This window comes from Agelaius phoeniceus, chromosome 1 (genome assembly GCF_051311805.1).
Source record: "Agelaius phoeniceus isolate bAgePho1 chromosome 1, bAgePho1.hap1, whole genome shotgun sequence".
NCBI lineage: Eukaryota > Metazoa > Chordata > Aves > Passeriformes > Icteridae > Agelaius > Agelaius phoeniceus.
The window spans coordinates 149,678,808-149,700,836 of record NC_135265.1 but is presented as its reverse complement, the minus strand read 5'-3'; the positions used below and the strand labels follow the sequence as shown (position 1 = coordinate 149,700,836).

The 22,029-nt window shown below is 41.2% G+C and overlaps 1 protein-coding gene across 2 annotated transcripts in view; it reads left to right on the top strand.

Annotated features, from left to right (window-relative positions):
- COL22A1 (collagen type XXII alpha 1 chain) overlaps nt 1-22,029 on the top strand; it is a 245,023-nt gene that overhangs the window by 109,201 nt on the left and 113,793 nt on the right. For both annotated transcript variants that reach the window (XM_077189317.1, XM_077189328.1), the window contains 6 exons: nt 7,604-7,657; nt 9,211-9,264; nt 10,528-10,581; nt 14,970-15,023; nt 16,986-17,030; nt 21,443-21,496. In XM_077189317.1, the coding sequence (XP_077045432.1) occupies nt 7,604-7,657; nt 9,211-9,264; nt 10,528-10,581; nt 14,970-15,023; nt 16,986-17,030; nt 21,443-21,496 (315 nt within the window). The remainder of the gene's footprint in view (nt 1-7,603; nt 7,658-9,210; nt 9,265-10,527; nt 10,582-14,969; nt 15,024-16,985; nt 17,031-21,442; nt 21,497-22,029) is intronic.

The following is a 22,029-nucleotide window of genomic DNA, read 5'->3' as shown; positions in this document are numbered from 1 at the left end:
AAACATTTGGTGTTGGGAGTAGGTTTGAGTCTCTGCAGACTGGGTTTTTTTCTGTCCTTGTCACTGGCTCCAAAGAAGATCTTGACCAGAGCTTTTCCCCTTCCTGTACCTCAATGTCCGAGTAAAATGGGAAGGATCATGACTTTTGTCATAACCTCTGAGATGAAAAAGACCTAGGGAGCAGCACCACTTCATAAAGAAATAGCATAAAATGAAAAAAAAATTAGTTTGGGTTGGAAGAGACTTTAAAGATCATCTAGTTCCAAACCCTGTGTCTGACTGGATCAAAGAGATTTATAGCTTTGGCAAAGACTTGACTGAGCAGCCTCAGGTGTGTTTGGCAGTGAACAGCAGTGCATCACTGCAAGTTATAAGCAGGTGGTGATAAGACTTCAGGCAAAGGTTCTCTTCAGTTTGGGTGTGACATTTAAAGAGAGGTGTGGAGAGATGTTGCTCCTAAAGAGCAGTGAGAAGAATGATCAGTGATTTGGCAAATTTACTCAGCAGGGAGAGATTTAAAGGAAGGGACTCTTCAAGGAGGAGAGGAATCATGGACTAGATGATGCAGTTAATCCTGAGGAAAAGCTTTGTACATATTTCAGGGAGGCACCAGAAGATAGACTAAGGGGTGAATGTGGAATATCAGTAGCAGAAGATGGATAAGAGCAGATCAACACCAGAGTTTGGAGTGCTCTGACACATTACTGCTCTGCCCTAATGAGCTCTTCTTGGAGATACTGAAATTGTTAAGGGATACGTGGAGATCTGAAGCATCAGAAACTTCCCAGAAGCAGAGCAAATGGATTTTATAGATTATTCTTGCAAGAAAAAGTATAAACCAGTATGTGTCAAATCCTCCACAAGACAAGAACCATTTTCTGTCTACTTTTTATAGATGAAAGGACTTTAATTTATCAATGCCATGATACATGAGTGGAATATTTTTCTGTTTCAGTGAACACTTCCCTCTGGTACTTGGCAAGCTGTTTGTCTGGTCTTGAGTAATGTCAGGTGCTGGTAAGGAACATCAACTTGTGCTTCAAGGCAAAGAAGTTTCTGGAGCAGAGTTATGTTTTTCATATTTTAAAGTTTCTAGGAAATGTGTCTTTAATTGAAGACCCTCTTGCCCCAACCATGCAAACAAGAAAAAAGGAACTTTTGGGATCTATTAGTCCTACATCTGCAAACCCAACTCATTGTAGCCCAGTATATTTGTCAGGTTATTCCTCTGTGCAGTGGGATTATAGTACTGATTATTTCCAATTATATTTTACCTCCTATTCATTATGTTCAATCATAAATAGCTCTGCCAAATCTTGACTGTTTCTTAACTTGAACATTTCAGCAATTGTTGAATGGGAGTATTTCAAACAGAAGAGCTCCCTCTTGTACATCCCTGTGCTCTCTGCTGCAGAGATGCTTTCCTTAGTGAAATTCTCCACTTGGCTCAGCCTGGGTTGGAGATGAAGCAGAAGTTCAGGAGCTGTCAGGGGTGTCTGACCACCCCAGTCTCTCAGCAATCACCTGTTTAGGGAGTGAAGCAGTGTCATGGTAGGGAAGCAGATAATATGAAGCTGATGGACAGGATTCCAGGCACCAGTGGCAACTTTGAAGTCTTTAGGATGTTTCTGTGTTATTCTGAACTCTACACTGACGTGATGACTCATGTGCCACATGAATGAGCTGTGATGACTCTTTTCTCCTTCACTTCCAAGCTTATAGGTGACCATGTGTCAAATTAGCTACAACCCAGCTGTTGCTTTGTCTATTTTTATGAAAATCTGGAGCATCAGGTTTCTTGAGAGAAAGATATCTGTTGGAATCTCTGAAAAATGGGGCATCTGCTCTCTCCAGAAGAACCATGGTCATAAAATGGAGGGTCAGAAGAACCCTTCTGGTCTCAGGGGTGGGGGGAGAGGTTCATGACATTCATGATTCAAGGGGTTAGAGAGCTTTTGAAAATAAATATCTCCTGGGAAAGTACCTTTTGGGGACAATTGAATTCTATGTAATGGATTAAATAAAATACTTCATGCATTTGAAATATAAAACCCACAAATAGTTATCATTTAGACAGTTGTTTGCACTGGGCTGGATTTCCTGATAGTCCTGCAGAACCTATGACTTCCTCTGACCCCTGTGTATCATGTCCACATTACCATTCTGTTTATTAAATCAGAATATAATATGAAGACCCAGAAGAGAAGATTTCTTTAATTTCTTCCTTCTTCTTTACTTCAGCAAAGTCCAAGTTGAGATGAATGTCTTATTTTATGTGGAAGCAGAAGATCAGGCCAGCTTTGGTGTCAAATTTGCCAGGATATTAACAGGGCTTTAGGGTTATTCAGCAAATACAATCCTGCACCTGGGGACTGGAGAATGGCAGTCAATTTGTGCTGCCTGTCTGGTCAGCAGCTTTTGAAAATTGAGCTAGGTGACATATATCCACTGCAGCTCTGCCTCTCAGTTGATCTGAAGATCATCCCTGGCTTTTAATGAAGCCCTGGTCTTTGCCCTGCCTCTCTAAGAAAAAACCCTCAAAACCACTCCACCTCTAAATTTACAGTACATTTCAATAAAATATTTATTATGTCCTTGGTTGGTTCCCTTGAATGGAGAAACCCTGAAAAGAAAGATATTGCATTCTTCCAGACTGTGAGGTCTCTTGGAAGTGTTCTAAGACATTTGAACCTGAAGACCTCCCTCAACATCTCTTCTATCCTCCCACTTCATGTGACTCATCAAACACTGCTCACAATTCAGTGTGTAATCATGGATCAGCAGTAGGACAGCTACCCATCATCTCCTCATTTATTCTTCATGAACATCAAGCTGCCAAGGTAGATGCAGGCCAAAGAGCCAGGAGAAATAACAGATTTATGGTTAAGGCACTAACCTGGGTCACAGGGAATCTGGAGTGAGTTTCTGTCTTTGCCCCAGACTCTTGGACCTTTGTCTGTCCTCTCCAGTGTTGCACCTCTCACTGATCACCCTCATGAGGTGACAGCAATATTGCAGTTGCTGTAACCCCCTTCTCATTTCACAGGGATGCTGTGAAGTTAATTAACAAAGGAGAGAGGGGGGGTGTTAATGGTGAAGTGCCACCATTCCACAGTTCAGTTTTACTTCTGTTTCCATCTCATCTTGCCCAGTTGTTTTGTTTATCTTCAAATCTTGATATTTTTTTCTCCTACTTTGGCTCTAGACCCCCCAGTTTGTGCAGCTGCCAACATGCTGAGTGTGTCATGCGTGGGGTTCTGCTTGGCAGATGTTTTGCAAGTCTTCCATTGGCATTTTGTGACAGGGTTAGAAATTTTAATTTCATACCAGCATTAGAAAAGTGACACTTTTTTAATGTAAAAGTAAGATGTAGACCAGTTTGGAGGATAAATAGAATGTATGGAATTGACCTTAGAATGATCTGTCTTCTGTTGTCTGGTCTGTGTGCTGAAGGAAGAGACCAGTGATTTATTTGAATTTGACTGGCAAATGAGAATCTAATCATGTGTTTTGGACTAACTTTTCCCCATTTTATTTTTTTGTTTAGCTTGCTCTATTTTCATTAACATAGGCCGCAACCCAGAGTTGCAAATAAAATATGTGATTATAGGCCACAGCTGTTCTCCAGTTAGAAGAAATATTTGTAAACTTGGCAGCTGCTTGAGGAGCTGCAAATGGAGGAAAGAAAACCATTTAAATTTGAGTGGATTGCTTAAAAACATCACTGAGGAATTTTTCCTTTATGTGCTTTATGTCTCTCTAGGATCAGGTAATACTAAATTGTTCTATCTCTACATTTCTCCTTATACCTGCAGATTCCTTCCTTCTCTGTTTTAGGTCTCTTCAGAAAAAAATTATGAGGTTGGATATGGCAAACTCTGTGCACTAGTTTTTCCCACTCTGATGAAATAAATCATCTAGCAATTAAGGTTATTTTTCTGTAATTTCATCATTATCTCTACTCAGACATAGCAGGATCTACATGGGATCTTTTACAGCTTTTTGACTGTGGTGGAGTTAATTTTCTTCATGGTGGCTGGTATGGAGCTGTGTTTTGGATTTGTGTTGACAATACAGAGATGTTTTTGTTATTGCTGAGCAGGGCCCACACAGAGCCAAGGCCTTTTCTGCTTTTTGTATGGCCATGCTGGGGAGGAAATTTGGGATGTTGGGAAGAGACACAGCCAGAACAGGTGACCCAAACTGACCAGAGGGATATTCCAGACCATGTGACATCATGCTCAATGTACAAAGTGAGGGAAGGAAGGAGAAAGGGGGGACATTTGCAGTGATGGTGTTTGTCTTCCCAAGTAACCATTACCTGTGATGGGGCCCTGCTCTCCTGGAGATGGCAGAACCCCTGCCTGCCCATGGGAGGCAGGGAAATTTCCCCTTGTTTTGGTTTGGTTGTGTGCTTGGCTTTTGCTTTCCCCTATTAAATTGTCTTTGTCTCCACCCAAGAGTTTTCCAGCTTTTACCCTTCTGATTCTCTCCCTGATCCCTCTGGTGGGGGAGTGAGTGAGCAGCTGTGTGGGGCTTGGCTGCTGGCTGGGGTTACACCATGGCAAATGTGGATATAATTTGGTCACTGACCATAAACATGTGGTATTCCATAAACTGTGGGCTAGTGGGGCTCACTGTAACCCAAGTGAGGTGAATTTTTGCATGACCCACAACAAGGTACATGTGCATATGGTAAGTGTGAAGGGATCACTAACCTGGAGCTGGCATGGTCTGCTAAATCCACAGGATGGTGGTGTACCAGGCAGACATCCTTCCTCAAATATAGAAATGGAATAATTCTGCTAACATACTCAAACTAACAAAGGAAGCTCTCAATGGAACCAGAGCGTGTCTGTCCTTACCCAGATCACCTATTTTGTTTTTTTTTGGCTGAAGCCAAGAGGAGTATTTTTATTCTTCATCACCCAATACTCTGTCTGCAGCAGCTGAGAGTTGCCTGTGCTTTGAAGTTCCTCATCATGTGGCATTTCTTTCAGTCCATTGAGTCTGGACAAACCATGTGCCCATGTAAGCCCTGTTCTGAGAGTCTCTGGAAGAACAGAAGCAGTGGCTACCCCTTGCTTTGTATCCATTGTGAGGCTCTGAATGCTTCCATTCAAAAGTAAATGCAAAGAAATTCAAAATTCTATCCTTTTTACTGAATTCTGGTTAAACTTTTTGTTTTCAGTATGGCTCAGAAAGCCTTCTTAATTTTCTATCTTGCAGAATTGTTATTAGTTCTTTGTGGAATGAAGGATGGAGTTTTTAGAGTGACTTTTCTAGTGCTGTATCCTCAGAGCTTGCAGTATTTCATTTTTTAAGAACTCATTCTCATAAGTATTTCAATTTTAAGAACAAGCCAAGCTTGTTTGTTACTGCAAATGCCATACTTATTATTGCAAAATACCTCACAGGTACCACTACCTGCACATTCAAGTTTTTCTTCACAAAACTATTGACCAAAAAAAGCAGAAGGCCACCCCATCTAAAGTGTAAAACTACTCCAGAAAACACAGGCTAAACCTAAGGGAAGATGCCTTAGAGGATGTTGTCAGTTCCTCTCTTTATCAGTAGCCTCTTCTTTTCCTGGTGCATCTCATTACCTTCCCAAGTCCTTATTACCTTCCTATTGTGGTTCTGGTGCTTCTCCAGAAAAGGACAGCCTTTGAATTTCAGATATTCATAAAATAGATGGGTGACAATAGGATTGCATGGCATAAACAGCTACGTGTGGTTTCCATGTCACCACCTGATTCCCATTGTGTTGAAACTGGGAGCGCAGCCAGTCTGGGAACACAGGACTATTTTAACCCCTCTCAGTGGCACAACCAGGTTTGGCTTTTGTGCAAAGAATGTGATGGACTTTTGTTCCCCAGGGCTCAATGCCAACTGCCAGAGCCTACCTGTTGTCCCAATGTGTTTCATCCCAAAGCATTTGCAGAGTCTCTGCCTGGCAGTTAATCCACTACCCTGTGCTCCCTGCCTCTGCTCTTTCTTTTCCATATTTACACAATGCTTGCAATTTTTAATGGTCAAGCAAATGGAACAGGTTTCCCAGGGAAGTTAAGGAACCACTGTCCCTGGAAGTGTTGAAAAAACATGCAGATGTGGTTTGGTGGTGGACTTGGCCATGCTGGGTAAATGGCTGGACTTGACCTAGGAGGTCTTTTTGATTCTACTGGAGGTCAGCAGAAGGGACAGAAGTAGGAGCTCTTCTCACTCTGCAGCATTTCCAGTGGTGCTTCCCCAGGGGACATTAAACCTGTCTCTAGGGTCCGGGTTCTGTGCAATTTTCTCCTTGGAGAAAAACAGGAAAAACTGGTGGATACTCCCCTGTCCTGCATTAATATTTCTGTGAACACCATGCTTCAAACTTATTGGCTGCTCCTAGGATTAATTTGTTCAGCTTTGCCAAGCATTTGCTATTTCATGGCAGGAAAAAAAAAAAGGCAAGAGAAGAAGCTAATTAAGTGGACCTTATGCAAACTCCTTTTACTTTGCATGGGAAAGACACAAATTGTTCTCCTACCTGTGTGACACACTTTGCCATGCAACAACAGTTCCTTCAAGTTATATTGACCTCTCAGAGCAAATTATTTCCTCAAAAATCATGTTTTCTATTTGATGGGTTTTCTATCTCATTAGAGAGCCATTCCAATAGAGCAGAGCTGATTTTTACCACCAGCTGCATTGCAAATTCTGGAGTGCTTTGTGAAGGTTCAGTTAGCAAGAAATGTGATTATGAAGACTTTAATTTGCATATACAGGACAGATACTTTTCAGATACTATCTTTTGTTTACCTTTAAGTGCCAAATACACCTATATGTAAATAAGGCTGGATTTTAACACTATCTACTGTCAAAATAGGGAACCTTGCCCTAGGAGTACATCCATCTAATTCTGCTAGACTAGACTTATGGAAAAAAGTCAGAAATAAGATTGCTAGTGGCAGAATTTGGCTTGAATTTATCTACATATTTAGGTAGTCCTTATGTGTATGCAGACAACTTGGAAATAAATATATGCATCAACTTCTTAGCCAATTTAATGCTCTTGCAAAAGGATCCTTCTGTGCTAGTGAGTTTTTACAAAAGCAGATGGGGAAAAAGCTCCCAGTCTTTTGTCCTAATGAGAGTAGATAGAAGGAAAAAAAATCCTACATTTGAATTTTTCCAAAATTTTTCATGTCAATTTCCATGCCATTTATTTCAATTAAAAAAAAATCCATGGCATTGGGAACTTGGCATTGTAGTAAGTTGGCCATGCCAAACTTCAAGTTCTTATGCCTTGGAATATGGCAACAGGAGGGTTTCTCAAGGAAGAAATGCTTCAAATCCTTTTCTTTTAACAAGGGTAGGTCTCTAATCTGGTTCTGGATGGTAATTACAAAAAGGAAGGGAAGGAATGCACTGGAATAGAAAACTGAAAGTGAAGCTGTTCAAATATGGGCAAGTGACAGGTGACTGAGCATTGTTACAGTGAGGGTGAAAAGCTGGACTCAGTTCTCAAGACATGACAACTGCACTGTCTAAAGTACACAGATATAGCACAGAATGATATGGCATTTGATATGGGGTATTTCTTCCATTGCTGTTGTAGGGTGAAGAAGGCTTTCCTGGCTTCCCTGGACTGAAAGGGGACAAAGGAGAAAAAGTAAGTCAAAATCTTTATTAATTATACTTTGAAAAGTTTAAGAGTTTATAAGCTGCTGTGGAAGTCTAATGAAAACTGACCCTATTCTAAGTCTTTTGTTTTACTTCTGTATTATATTGTGTCTCATTTTGTGTAAGGAAGGTGCTCAGAACAGGATATTCTAATGTTGTACTGTTTTTCATCAAAGTGCAGCCAAACGTTTTTAAGTTTTAAAGTTTTATTGATGATGCTCAGCCACATTTGACAAATGTGTGGAGAGCTCAAAGGCATGAGCTTCGACTAAACTTTGTAAAACTCCAAAATACTTAAATGTAATAGAACAGGAGCTCAATGCTAATACACAGGAACACTAGAGTCTCTTCAATATGAGACACAGAAGGCCAAAGATTACTATGCCTTTACTTGCACTGAACATAAATAACTTTTGGACTGTGGTGGCCTTTAGCTGCTTACTGTGTCATCATTTTAAAAAAACCAAAAATTAAATCCAGTACTGAAATAATTCTGTTGACTAGTATTGACTTTGGACACATTTGTTGGAAATCCCTTAATCAAATTCTCATTTGCAGGAGGAATTTTAGGAAATTAAACTTTTTCCACCTCTTATAAAACAGCAAATGTTCCAGATCAGGCAAAATGCCTCTCCAAGTAACATACAACAAACCAGCCCTGTACAATCACAGCCTGCAGTGCCCATGTCTGTTTCTCACTTGAGCCTTTTTTTTATAACACACCTAAGACAAAACTGCTGCAGTGCGAGAAGTGAAAACACTAAGCCAGTTCCTCACTGTGTGTTGAACCTGTCTGTTGTTTGTTCCACTCTCCATTTGTTCTTTAAATTGCCAGCTGCAGGCAGAAAACTTGCTTTATCTCCTCATTTGCTGCTGTTCCTGTTAGCTGGGGAGCTGCCAATCTCAGCATATTTAGTTCCATTCATCCTGGTGCATAGGAAGATTTTTAAATGGTAAAATTTTGAATTTAAGTGTTATTTGGCATTCTGTTTCTTTGTTTTCTACACCTCTGCATATTCACAGCTCTGGGACTCACTTCCCAGTGGCCAGGGTCATTCCTGAGGACTGCTTGAGTATATCAAGGCTTCTTTTCCGTTTGCTTTTAGGCTTACTACTTATGTATATTATAGCTTTGCCTAGAGGCTTCTGAACTTCGGGATGAATGCTGTATAATCAAGGAGGAAAAAAATAATAATGCAATTTTTGAGACAATGGAATGGTGAAGAAAGAAGCTAAGAGAAGATGATATGATAATATTAGGATGACTCAGTTGTTATGTGTCTAATTAGCTCCAGAGCTTTTATATTAATTTATTCTTAAATGAGTTAAGTGGACTAGAGTGCCTAGTTCCTCATTAGCAGCTCATCAATCATCCCTAGTGTGTTAATGTCAGCAGCAGCTCCTCCAGGAACTGTAAATAATGAATGTTTGTGTTGAAATGTTTCTCCTCATTTCTTATTCTTCTCTAGATGTGCTGCTCGTGTCACGGCACTTGCAGCGGGTGTTAATGCTGTGCTGATGATAACTCTGTTGTTGTTACAGGGTTCCCTGGGCTCACCTGGCCCCCCTGGGAGGGATGGAGCAAAAGGAGAAGCTGTAAGCCTTTTTGTTCCTCCCATGTAATCCTGCTTTTCAGTGTGAGGCAGGCAGTGGGCATCAGCCTGCCTGGAGTGGAACCCGTCTGGGGGATTTGTGTGGCCATTTTAGGAGCAGCAGAAATAAATGGCAGGAGGTTAATAGTCCCAAAACTCTCCCTCACATGTCTGCAGCCAAGGCAGGTGTCCTATGGATTAACCATGGCTGGAAGCTCCTGGGCTGCTCTGTTGTCATTCATTAAGGAGGGAGAAGGAGCATTCTGTGGTTTGGGACCTGCTGGTAAAGAGCTGCAGCTGCAGAGCCTGGCCACTTCTTTTATGGCTGGCAAGGAGTCCTTGGCTAGCAGAGTCAGCAAAGGTGCAAGGGACCATGCTGCTTTCCACAGCAGGAGAAACTGGAGTCTTGGTCACAGAAGAAAATACCTCGAGTCCTTTTGTGCACTGATAAATACTAAGAGAAGAGGAGGAGGGCAAGGTTACTTCTAGAAAGGATGCAGTGTACCAAATACTGCCTGTGAGAGGACCACAGCTGAAACAGAAAACCATAAATATGTTTTCCAGTATCTCATAGAAGTGTGTTTTAGAGCCTTACATCTTTTCCCTTGCCTGATCACCATCCCTTAGAAATGTCTTCAACCTAATGTTGAACCTTCACCATGTCATTCACTTTATGGCAGTCACTTGGTGGCAATTGAAGGAGCTTGGGAAAGGATTCTCTGGAAGGCAGGTATACATAAAAGGAGACACACACAGCAAAAAAACACTTTTCCTTACATCCTGTTTTTTCTTTGTTCCACGATTGTCCTACTTTGGAAAAACTGTGACAATTTTTCAATATTGCTTCCAGAACTGATGCAACTTCATCACATCACACATGGCATGGGATTGGACACTGTTGTACTTAAAGAATTCCTTATAAGATTTGTTTATACACTGCAAGGTGACAAATCAATAACAAATGCATTTTGCTGACTCCAAGGAATCCATCTTTGCACACTTTAATCAGTGCAAGCTGCTCACAACTTAGGGAATTCATTTTTTACTACTTGATTGTGTTTTGAGAGTAGATAAAGAGCTGCTTCAGTTTTCATTTTATTTCTGCTTTCATTTTTCTGAGGAAAACACATTGTAGACTTTCAGCTCTCTGTATAATGGCACTCAGGACTGTCAATATTTCTAACTGCATGCACTGACTATTTTGAGCTATCTTAGCCTTTCTATATAAAAGATTTGTGTTTACCAGTGATATTTCTGTTACTTGCAGGGTGAACGAGGACATCCAGGGGCCTTTGGACTGCCTGGGCCACCAGGTCCAAAGGTAACCTTTCCCTTCTTCTTTGCATGGGCAGGCATATTTCTTTAACTGATATTTTATGTTTAGATGGCTTGAATTACTCATTGTTGATGACATTTGATATTCTTACTAGTGAATTTAGAAACTCAAAATGCCCATTTTCATAAGGGGCCTGCTAAGGTATCAGCAATTATGCAAAGACTGTAAGAAGAAGAAATAACTTTTTTTCAATCAACAGTGTAGCTGGAGAAGGTGAACAAAGCATGTTTTGGGGCACATAAACCTTGTGTCATATCTTCTATAGCTTTTCCAACTCTCACTAAGATGCTGATGAGAATTATTACTCCTACTCTATGACTTGAAAAATAGAACATGTAGAGATCCTATCCTTAATGTTTCTGCCTAGTTTGGGAGCTTCTGTTTTGCACCAGTGAGCAGTGCCTGAGTGATATAGAACTTAAGCCAGTGCTTATATCACTGGGTTTGCTTCAAACAAGGTGCTTCTGAATGCAGATCTGGTGGGACTTAGCTAGGCATCAGAAATGCAAATTTTGAAGCAGCAATTCTCTAACCTTCTTTCAAAGTCTCAGCTCTCCTTGCCTTGTTCCCTGGTTATTGAGGGGATAAATACCCTCATGTGGTTTCAGCCTTGCTGTTATAACATAAAAAGTAGATGGTGACAAGTGTGTTTTTGGGGGTACCATGCACAGCAAGTTCAGTTCATCTTGTAAAAGGTGCTGCAAGGACAACTATTTGACTGCCTAAATTAACTTCACTCAGTTCTGTTCCTGTAGAAGCCAAGACTTTTGAATATCTCATCTTTCTGAAAGAGCCATTTCTAGTCACCTAAATCTCACACTGAGTTCACTGATGCCGTTACCCTCAAATAGGAGTTTGGTACCTCAGCACCTTTCTGGGTGTAGCCTTGACTGTCCCTTGGCTCTGTCTGAGAGGACTTGATGAAGCAGGTCATACACAGGTCCCCTGTGTTCCTCAGCTATGCAGAGCCCTGTCTCCAAAAGGTGTTTTTGCATAGAGGGAAATTCACCCTCTCCCAAAGTCCCATCAGGAGAGTATCAGAACTCATGAGGAGTTTTTAGATTAGCAGAAATACTTGGCAGCCATCCCAGGGTTCTCTGTGGAAACCACATTGGCTTCAGCAGGGGATAAATGACACATGCAAAGCAGGGCTGGGCTGAGCCGAATGGCAGCACACTGAATATTTTGCCCTTAATAGGATTTGGATCTTGGCTGAAATGAACTGAATTTATCACTCACAAATGCTTTTTATCTGCATCTCTCCTATCAAGTAAATAAATACATATTTTCTCTCTGTCCTGCATGTCTCATGTAGTGGAGTTACAGAACAGCAGGCTATATGATGCTCTTTGTGGTATGAATTTCCTCACATTTGCTTTGCAAAGCTTTTACAAACCAAGTTAAACTGAGGTACCTACATTTTCCTCAAAGTGGACTTGATCCTGCTCCATATTTCCCACCAGGTTCTTCAGAAACATGCAGTTCTGCCAATTAATGAGGCAATGCAGAATAGAAGGAGTTCGGATCTGTGGGCTGGGCAGGACAGGTGCTGGTGGGGCTGGACCTAAAGACATCTGACTGGACAGTGCCAGGTGCTCCCAGGGAAGACATGAGCTTGGCCAACCCCAGCCTCTCACAGTGCCTAAATATAAAATTATTGTGTGTTTTCACAGTGACTTTCATTTACCTCAATGAAGCATTGGCTGTGAGCAGTGTCCTTGAGCTGGATTCTGGCCTGAGCTATTTTAAGAAATAACCCTGAGTTGTTGACAGGGCTTTAAAATCTAAAACAGGAATCCACATTACTCCTCAGTGTAAAGCCTGAGCACCTCATCAATGTGGAACAAGGTGTATAAGGATGGGTGGAGTTGGCAATTAGAGAGGTCACATCTCCAATTACTGGTGTAATGATTATTTAGAGGTTTTTTGGCAGATCACTTATTTTTGGCATCAATACAGCAGCTCTGGGCTCTACCCCAGGCTCCGTGGAGAGCAATGTTGCAGTTTGTCTGGTTGGTTGGGTTGTGATCCTTCCTGTCTCGATCCATCTTCATTAGCATTGAGCCAGACAAGCCCAGTGTGTGCTCAGCAATGATACCTGTGCCCCAGGAAATTCAGCCCCTTGTTTATCTCCTTGGCTGAGGAGCCTTTTGCTTCAGTGGGAACTGCCAGCACTTTCTTTTAAGACATTGTCTTGTACTTTTTACAGACCTCATTAATTGTGTGAAGCTTCCAGTAGCACAGATAAGAGTCCTCCAGACTTCTGGTAATGGAATTTCAGTCCAAAGAGTTACAGAAATGGTCGTTGAGCCCATTAGGGTTCATGTACAGGTTACAGGAATGAAATGACCTTGGTACATCATCCCTGGTTTTACTGGTTTTGCTTCTCAGTGATGTCTCAGGGGGAGATTGTTCCTAGCTCAGTGTCTTCAGCATAAACCTGTAGGGTTTGGAGTGAGTTTTTTCTTTTTCATCAAACTTGGAGGGTAAATTTCTTTGTTCCCCGAGAATGATGGATGATCTTGCTGGCTACAAGCTGGATACAAAGAAGAGTCATCAAAGTCAGCCTTGTGCTGAGGTGTTGGAGCTTCTGGTTACAGATGTCATGGTAATCTGAGACGGCAAGAAATATTCACTGGCCAGTGGGGAAAACTCCCACATAAATATGTGGGACCTCACAGGTTAATTTAAATGGAATAAGTGGGTCCAGAGAAAAAGGGTCAGATCTCAGATTGTTCACTGCACAATGTTATGGCAGAGAAATAAAGTTTGGATTTTTGAGATCAGACCCTTTAGCCTGCAATATCCTGCTGCAAATATTCAACCTTTTCCTTCGTTTTTCCCCACTGTATCTCTAATAAAAGGATAAAGAGGTTTTTTGTGGTTGTCATTGCTGTGGCACAGACATAGCTATAGCATTCCCATCTGAACTGACAGTTATCTGCACTTAATAGAAAAAGCAGAGGGAGAGGGGAAAAAAAAAATCAATCCTTTGAAATAAAAAGTATTAGGTAAGAGTTTCATTTTGACAAATTTCCTTCTTGCTTGCTCGACCTGTCGAAGGTCTCACGCTTCTCTGGTTTACCAGACATGATCTCAGCACAGGCCTTGAGTGGGTTCAGCACATCTCATCCAGACAAACCCAGTTTCTCTATAACTTCTGCTGAGTGCTACAACCACGTTTTATGTAACAGGACTTAGTTAGACTTCTGCAATTTGGATGACTTGGAGCAGGACTGTTTCTCTTGGGGTTTTGCCTAGACTTTTGTAGCAGTATTTCTCTGCAGGCTGAAGGGGAGATTTAGGTGCATGCTTGCTATAAGAGGACTTGCAAGGCTTCCTGACCTTGCAGAGGTCTGATCCCAGAGCCATCTTTGCTTGTGCTTGAACCCTATTCTTGTTAACCTGCACTGGGGAAAAAAAAGCCTCACTTCTGCTACTAATTAATTGCATACATGTCTTGCATTTTTAATTTTATTATTTAATGTAAAACTTTTATTAATACAAAATCTAGTCATTATTATAAAATTATTTAGTAATAATATCTCTATCTGTTTTGAAGCCTTATCCATTACAGCCACCCAGTTAGTGTTAGACAGGAGTTAGACAGATGAGAGTGGTGGGACGGGGAAGTGATGTAAGTAAGAAAATAATCTGTCAAATAGGTGATATAAGATGCCAAACCAATTCTCTAGGTCAACTTCCCAGGCCCAGGCTGTCCCCATGGGACAGTTCTGAGGGCTGAACCTGTTCAGCTGGGGATCCAGATAATTTTCAGGCATTGTAAGACACATAAGGGCAAATTGTGAGTACTCTCCATTACGGTGTACCTTCTCCAGGGTGAGTCAGTGCACAACCAGCTGAAAGACTGATGAAATGTACCTGATCCTCTTGCATTTTTTCTTATCAGTAAACATAAACATTGGAAAATTTAGTTTGGATCTGTTTCTTTGCATTTACTCTTCAAAACATATAATATTTTGAAGACTGTGGTCACTTTGCTGCAATGTATACCTTTGCTTTGTTCCATTAATGCTATGTTCAGGAGCCCCAACAGGTGTTGGGTGCAACAGCTGACATTGCTAAACCTTTTGAAATAAGCTCTAGAGAAACCTGTATGGGACAGTTTTTAGTTAAAGTCTGAAAGCAGAAGGATAAAACTTGCTAATGTCTGAGGGGACAGAGGAAAATACTGGAGTGTCAGTTTGGGTAAGTAGTTGGAAAGACACGACTCCTGTATTAGCACTGAGAGAGTCAAGAAGCCTCAATGTGAGTCTGGAAGACCAACATGCATTTCTGACAAACTAATTTTATTCTTGGTCTTTTATGTGAAAGAGTTTCTGGTGGTTTACTGTATCTCAATTTCTTGCCAGGGATCCGAGGGAAAACAAGGTCCTCCAGGCATTAAAGGCTACGTAGGAGCACCGGTAAGTCACGGCTCTTGTTCAATTTCTAATTCTCTAGAAACTTTCTTTACTTTTTCAGTGTGCTCAGTGTACGTATTTTTTATTATTAAGCAGTCTATAGTCTGTCTGACCACTTATCTGCACTAAGTCCAAGTGGTAAAATTGTCTTGACTTCATTGAGTTTCTTCTGTCTTCTTTAAATGAGAACAGACCTGTAGCCAGTAGAGAGATGTCAGCGGAAATGACTTGATTACTGAGATAACAGCTGGTGATTTTGTGATGCTCCCACTGTAATGCAATTGCTTTGGTCTGTGATGATGCACCATTTATAAGGTGCTTTAAAACTTCAACAGAACACCAAGAAAAAATACCTCCTCTCAGCAAGTTTCCAGTCATATTTTCAAAGCTCTTTCTTGTAGTCCCAGCTTGGTAAGCAGCCTTTAAGCTGATGTTGGAAAGGCCGATTGGATTTTCTGAGATTTGCTGACCCAGATGGGGGTCATCTCCCACAGGCTGGAGGATGAAAGGATTGTGAGCTGCCCTGCCAAGTAGTTCTTGTGGTGCTGGTGGATGAAAAGCTGGACATAAGCTGGCAGTGTGCACTCAGAGTCCAAAAGCACCATGGGCAGCAGGTGAGGGAAATGATTCTGCTCCTCTGCTCTGCTCTGCTCTGCTGAGACCTCACCTGCAGTGCTGCATCCATCACTGGGGTCCCAGCACAGGAAAGATTTGTGGACCTCTGAGAGCAGGTCCAGAACAGGGCCATGGAAGTGGTAGGGAGGCTGTAGCACCTCTCCTGTGAGATAAGGCTGAGAGTTGAAGTTTCTCTGAGGAGACCTTAATGTGGCCTTTCAATATATTAAAGATGCTAAACTTTTTAATAAGACCTATTTTGATAGGACAAGGGATAATGATTTTAAAGTAAAAGGGGTGAGATTTAGATTGGATATAAGGCAGCAGGTTTTTACTACGAGGATGGCGAGACTCTGGAACAGGTTGCCTGGCGAGATGGTGGATGCCCCATTCTTGGAAACATTCAAGGCCAACTTGGACTGGGCTCTGAGCAACCTGCTCTAGTATAAAATAGCCCTGCCCATTTAGATGATTATCTAAATCAACCTGAGGGCCAAATATACCCAAACACGGAGCTCTCATTAGCTTGAAGGTAAGACTCCACTATAATATAAAAGTAAACTGAAGTATTAAATTATTACGGCAAGAAGCACTATAGGCTTTGGCAGTTTTAGAGAGGTCACTACTGTCTGAGCATATTTGTCTCTCTATAGCTATTAGCTGATTGCTCAGTTTCTACAATAAAGATAAAATACAAGGTATTTGCTGAGCTAAGGAAAGGTGAAATCTTTTTCTGCCCATTGAGTCAATTGTCTGTGCTAGTGCCACATCAAACTGAGCTCCAGCAATGTTTCTGGTGTAGCTGGGAGGAGATGAATTATGCAGTCCTGAGGAATACTGGCATTGCATTCACAGCACAAAAATGTGCTGGGCCCCCAGGACAGAGTGCATCTAACCTTTGCCAGTTCTCAAAGCTACCTGCTGTCTGTCTGGCTACCACATCCAAACCCACTTGCTTGTTTATGTGATAGGTTTTCTCATCAGTATTGTCCTTTACCAAAGTTCTCATTGTTTACAAGAAACTTGAAAAATGCAGAGCATTGGTTGTTTTCCAGACCATCTGCAGCTGTGGTGTGTTCCCTGTCCCTCCACTCTGCTGTTGGCAGGAGGGTGGTGTGTCTGCAGGCAATATAATATTACAGATGTTCTTGGGCTCATAAGCAGTCCCTGCTCTGTGAGTCTGCTTAGATCATGCCTGTGGCCAACTCTGAGGACTGGCAACACAGAAAATGTCCTTGAGGTTCACTTGAATTGATTGTGCAGATGTGCACACTGGTATGGTGACTAATTAGAGGAGGTAACTATGCCTCTACTTGGATTTAGCTTTGTAATCTTTGTTTTTATTTTTAGGGTCTACAAGGAGAAAGAGGAGAAAAGGGAACACGAGGAGACAAGGTATTTCTGCTGCATGGTAGGAAAATCCAGGCTTTTCCTTTGCCCATTAGCTGAGATGGACTACCAGGCCAGCAGCTCTAGAGAGGGATGGGGTTTTCTCATGCACTGCACTTCCAAGTGCTCCCTATCTCCCATGGGTGGGCAGGAGGGTTTTTGGGATCTATGCTGTCTACTAAGAACACATTTAGGGACTTAGTGTGTGTGTGTAGCTAGGGATGGAGGAGAGGAGTGGAGGTTGCCAGTGTGGAGATCCGAAGGGATCTTCACATTGTGTGCACAACCTGAGAGTTGAGGATGGTCACTGACTGCCACTGACCATGTCTGCATCTAGAATTTTCCCATCTCATTCCAGTTTTTCACATCATTGAGCTTCCTATGTTTCTTTTTTCTTCCATCCCCATAAACTCACTAGCAGTAAGTACCAGGTAATTTGTATTATGTCAAAGGCTTCAACCAAATGGAATTGCTTCCCAGTTCCATGTTCTCTCCTGACTGAACAGCTGTTTCACAGAGTACAGGTCACTCTGGGATTTGAACCATTTTTGTGTCTCAAGGAAAAGACCAAATGCTCATTATACCTGGAAGAGGCATTTAAAAGGAGAGCTGGGCAGGCACAAAGCCTTTGTTATTTCAGTTTGCTCATTGTGTTCAGAGAGACCTCAGATGTGCACCCACTTCTGCTGTAGACCTGCCTGGCAGTGCTCAGGGCCCCTCAAAAATGTTCTGTCTTGCTTATGACTCAAGCCAGTCCTGACACAGGCTTATCTCAGGGAGGGTCTGGCAGCTTTGCCTGTGTTTGTGTAAAGGAGGGAGTCATCATCTTGCTGGCATAGCTCTGTTCCCATTTCTCAGTCTCCATCTTCTTCTGGAGAGAAACCCAGCAATTAACACCAAATTTTTGCCTACTGGGAAAAAGTATCAGTAGGCCCTTAGTGTGAGATATTGTGTTTCTCTTCACCAACATCCTTTCTCCTGTTTATGATAAAGTGATCATATTTTGTATTACCTATCCTCATTATTGCAGCTAGAGCAAATGGCTGGACTGTACTTTATCTCTGTCATGCTTTTCCTTCAGCCCTTTGCAGAACTGCATAGGTGTCCTGTGTCTAGCCAGTGCCTCTGCTGCTTTTCCAGAGGCAACATTGTCTAATCTGCTGGAATATTTGGCTCCTGGAAGAAAATCCATCTTTCTGACATCACTGTGATGGGAGAGGAAGCTGGAGCTGTGTGTGGGCAGGCAACTGACTAAGCAGAGGAAGATCAGAGTGGGGAAGAAATGAATAAATGAATTAGGTTTTGTTTCATTAGAAGGATCTGCACAATTAGAGGTGCTCCCCCATCCTTTTTTTTTTTTTTTTTTCTTCCCTGAAGCAGCCAAATCTCTGCTACAACAATTGTGCTTCAATTTTTTCCCAGGTTTTAATGATGGTCTCAGTGCACCCACTGCCAGTGCTTTAACTTTTACCAGTCAGTACTACTGTGAAAACAGTGGGTGTAAATTCAGTGGGCCAAATATTTTCTTGTCTGCTCTTCAGTCTGTAACCTCAATACTGACACCTACGCAACCTGTGCTTCTTTGTGCCTGAAGAGAAAAGGGGTTATAATATCAGAGGGAAAACTAGTTGATGCACTGAATATTGTTTTATCAAGTCTTCTCCCTTACTACCAAAAAGCCCTAAGTATCCCATCCATCTTGCTGTATTACTCACATATCCTGGAACCTCGCATGTAAATGTTGAGGCTTTATTGTTGAGTGAGGTTCCCAAATCCAGTGCTTTTTAGGAAAAGCACTGCACCATATAAGGGTTATCCCATGCCCTTTCTGCAGTCAATGAGCCCATTGCAGAACCCAGGACAGACTCCAGACAGGTAATTCTGATGCACTGCCCTGCTAACAGGAGCCATATCTGTATGTGATGCTTGGCATTCTAATTTAGGCACATCCAGCAGTTCAGTGTGACAAAGGGCATTGCTTTTGCTGGATAATCCTGTGTCCATCCTGCAAAACCTTGTCTGTTTTATTGAGAAGGGATTGTGTAAGAAGGCAGCAGGACTGGTCTGCTGCTGCCAGATTCCTCTGCAGTGGGTTTTTTTTCTCCTCCAGCCTTTCCAGGGCCCTACAGACTCCAGGGCAATCATTTTTCCAACAAATCATTAAATTTTCTAAATGGTAGAGGTCAGAGAGCAGCACTGAAGTTTTGGCAGAATTGTTATTTCCCCTAGTTGCTTGTGAATCTTCACCATTTTGTTCTACTGGTTAAAAGAAGAAAAAACAGTAGAACACAGAAGAAAGAAATGGAATCTTAAAGTGAAAATTTGAGAATGAAACTTTAATGTGTTTGCTCTTTCTATTGGGAGAAAAGTACCTTTCACTGAGTAGCCTTATTTAAAGAATGGGAAAATAATAAAAAATACTTATAATGACAGATTTTTCTGAAGAAACAGCAGAAAACACAATTGTTTGGAGTGTTTTCAAATAGCTTTTTTTGTATTTGCTTGAATAAATAATACATTTGCCTTTTCCAGTCCCCATTGGTAGCAGTAAGAGCATCGACACTTTTCTGTTTTGGCAGCTAAAGCAGCGTATGTGAAGTACTCATTGCTGCAGTGTATTGATGTTAAAAATTCTCCTGGGAACACACTGCACATTTTGTCAGCAATATACCAAGCTGTTGCTTGCTGAAAGTCTTAAATTCAAGATATTTGTAGTTCAGGCAGTACAAAGGAAAGCATTAATGTGGAAACTATACCTCCAAAGCAAGTGGATCTGGGTGTCTGACAGTGGTTTTCAGCGGCTTTCTGGAGGATACAGGTATCTTTAATTTCATTCCTTGAATACATAATTTGAAATAACATTTATGTTGGAAGATTGATTGACTTTCTAAGGAGGAAAAATAAATAGTGATTAGCAAATCCATTTCTGACTGGGCAAATCAATGTAGTTTACAGAAGAAGCGAATTAAATCAAATGGCCTAAGTGTGGTTTTGCAGGTAATAACAATGATCTAACAGAATTTAAGATACAGAAAAACACTAAAAAACAGCATAAAACTATTAGTTTTCTGTCACTGCTTGTGCTTGTAGAATTTGTTTTTACATGCACATTCATGTTCACATTGGCACTGTGTGTGTGTTTGATAGTTTATATTCAGCTGTGTGTGAAGGATCCAAACAAAATCTGTGTTTCATTTTTCAGAGATTTAAGGACTTTAGAGAGTACAAGTCCCTGTTTCTAGGAGTTTTTAAACTAAAGAGATTGAATGGTCAAAGGCCACAATCAGTAGGAGAAAAGTGAAGTTCAGCAGACGTATGTAATTGATCCAGTTATCTCTATCAAGAACTTTGTTTATAAAATATGATGTTGAACTTGAATATGGAAGAACAGTACAGATCAGGGTCAGAATTCAAAATTATCCTGTAAACACAATTCCCCAAAGCAGAAGATGGCATTGGGAAGGGACAGCTGCAGGATGTCTCATACACATAGGACAACAAATTGCAGTTATGGATTGGGAACAACTGATCAAGGAGCTGTCTTGTGGAAGGGGGTTTGGTGTAAAGTAAACATTGTCCTGTGATTTAAACAGAAAAATAGTCTATAAAACATGAAAATATATTCCTGCTCAAAGTTAGCCTCAGGTGTATTGAGTTTCATGCACCTAGCTACAAGGAAGAGGTGCAAAAATTGGACACTGCACAAAGGGGAGCAATAAAAATGATCAGAGAACTGACAAACATGTCCATGAAGAAAAGTTGAAAGTATTATGGTTGTTTAGTCTAGAGAAAGTTGAAAGGGGAGTTTTGTAAATCTTCAAATACATAACAGGTCATTGCAAAGATGAAGGAAACACTTTCCTCTGTGGGGGGTTAGGGAAAGACTTACTAGTCTGGAACTACAGCAAAAAAAATCAGGTTTAGGTTCAAGGGGAAAAACTGATATCTTCAAACAATAAAGTGGTGAAATCCATTGCATATGACCTTTGTGGACTGTCCAGCTCTGGAGACATATAGGAACAAATTAATTGTTCCCCCAGGTTACAGAAAGGAAAGGTGAAAAATGAAAGATTTTTCATTACTGGGTAAAACCAACCTATTGCTGGATTGCTTTATTAGTTTTGTAAGAGCTGTTCTGGGCTGACATTCTGCTGGAGCACATTGTCCAGTTTACACAAACCCACCTCAGCAGGCAGAGGAAGGATGCCAACATGGAAAGCTAGCACAAACCTGCTTCTGGTTGCAGCAACTTTTCATGGTACAGATGTAGGAATTTCAGCTATTTTCTCTATGGGACTGGCTGGAATTTCTCTCCGTATTCATTACTCTTGGAGCAGATAGTATGGGCATCACCTTCAGGGCAATGATCTAAACAGCACAGATTTAAATTAGAATGGTTCTTTCTCTTCTTTTTCCAGGGAGACAGAGGCCTGGATGGATTCCCTGGAAAGCCAGGTGTGGAGGGGAAACAGGTATGTGGCAAATACTCAAAAACTGGAAGTGTTTCTTTGGAAAGAGTGGAAGTTGACCCTAAAACTGAGACTTATCATGGGTGGTTGCTAAATCATGATAGTACCCAATCATGTCCCTATTCTGAGGATCTTTGGTACACTTTTCTTTTTTTGTTTGTTTGCTTTTAGAATTAAACTAGAATGCAACTTACACTCACAGGAAATGCCAGTCCTTTAAACGTGATAGTCTGAATGTTTGTCTTAATTTTCAATAAATACATAAGAAAGCACTCAGAGAAACTCGGTTGTTTAAGCCCACAACAGGAAAGGAAAAGAACTGGATTTAATATATTGGGTTTGTTTTCAATAAAAAAAAAAAAGGCTTAGGACTATTTACATTTTTAAAACAAAAAGAAAACAGAAAATGGCCTAGAAGATCAGTACATTTCTGCTGATCAGACACACACTGCTTTGTCTAAAACCACTATCTGTAGATTCCACAAGACTGTTTTCATTACCCAGGGAATGATACCTAATGAGAAGCATCCTTTTCT